The 1,155-nt window shown below is 35.5% G+C and overlaps 1 protein-coding gene across 1 annotated transcript in view; it reads right to left on the minus strand.

Moving 5' to 3' along the window:
* Positions 1 to 1,155, minus strand: part of LOC106867414 (glycine N-acyltransferase) — a 14,361-nt gene that overhangs the window by 2,896 nt on the left and 10,310 nt on the right. Inside the window, exon 2 of the mRNA XM_014912283.2 lies at positions 836 to 949. Coding sequence (XP_014767769.1) covers positions 836 to 949 — 114 coding nt within the window. The remainder of the gene's footprint in view (positions 1 to 835; positions 950 to 1,155) is intronic.

A 1,155-nucleotide genomic window follows, 5' to 3' on the forward strand; every position in this document is an offset into this window, starting at 1 on the left:
GGCTGCAGTCAAATGACTGAAACAAGTAAAAGAGTAAAAGAAAGGGAACCAAATATGAACCATTTTGTAGCACAATGCGCCTCCATCTTTCCTTTAACTTGAAAATACTCTCTTCCCAGAATTGAGGTGGTTTCATGGCAAATAAGTCGAAAGGTAAGCTTCTATAAATCGGCATGAACTTTCCGGACAACCCAATATTTTGTTTCAGATATTTTTTTTAACCTTATTTTTTTATCTTCTACTTGGTTCAGTCATTGAACTGTGGCCATGCTGGGGCACCACCTTGAAGGTTTTTAGTAGAACAAATTGGGGCCAGTTCTTATTTTTAAGTCTGGTACATAAATATGCTATTGGGTCTCTCTCTTGCTGAAAGGCTTGGTTTATGGGGATGTAAACAAACCAGCACTGGTTGTCAAGCAGTGGAAGGGAGGACAGCCACAACACAAAGATACACACACATATATACATATATATTTATACACACACACACACACATATATACATATACATATATATATATAGAGAGAGAGAGAGAGAGAGTGGGAGATAGATTAGATAGATAGTTAGGATGATAGGTAGGTAAATAGATAGATAGATAGATATAATTCAAATTTACAGAAAGTGACCAAGACATTTGGTGATATGCCATGCTTGGTGGTGGTGGTGATGATGATGATGTTGATAATGGTGGTGGTGGTTGTTGTGGCAGCAGCAGCAGTGGTGGCAGTGTAGATGATGGTGGTGGCAGTGGTAGTGTTGATGAAGATGATGATGATGATAATAATAATGATACCTATAAGAAAGAAAGAGAAGTGAAAAACAAAAAATTTGTTACCTCTTTGCCTGTACATGGTCGTACAACAAAACATGTATATTTTGGCCAGGAATCCACAAGACACTCAAAGTTGGTTAAGATTTCATTCAAAATGTGTCGAATTGTATAAAATACCTGATTGGAAAGAAAGAAAGAAAGAAAGAGAGAGAGAGATAACAAAATTGAATTGAATTTCAAAAGAAAATTTTTTTAATCAAAAAAATTTACCTTAAAACTTAAAAGAAACAATTAAATTCATTTCTAATTACTCATACTCTTTTACTCATTTAATTGTTTCATTCATTTGACTGCGGCCATGCTGGAGCACCGCCTTTTAGTCG

The sequence above is a fragment of the Octopus bimaculoides genome, chromosome 22 (assembly GCF_001194135.2).
Source record: "Octopus bimaculoides isolate UCB-OBI-ISO-001 chromosome 22, ASM119413v2, whole genome shotgun sequence".
Classification (NCBI taxonomy): Eukaryota; Metazoa; Mollusca; class Cephalopoda; order Octopoda; family Octopodidae; genus Octopus; species Octopus bimaculoides.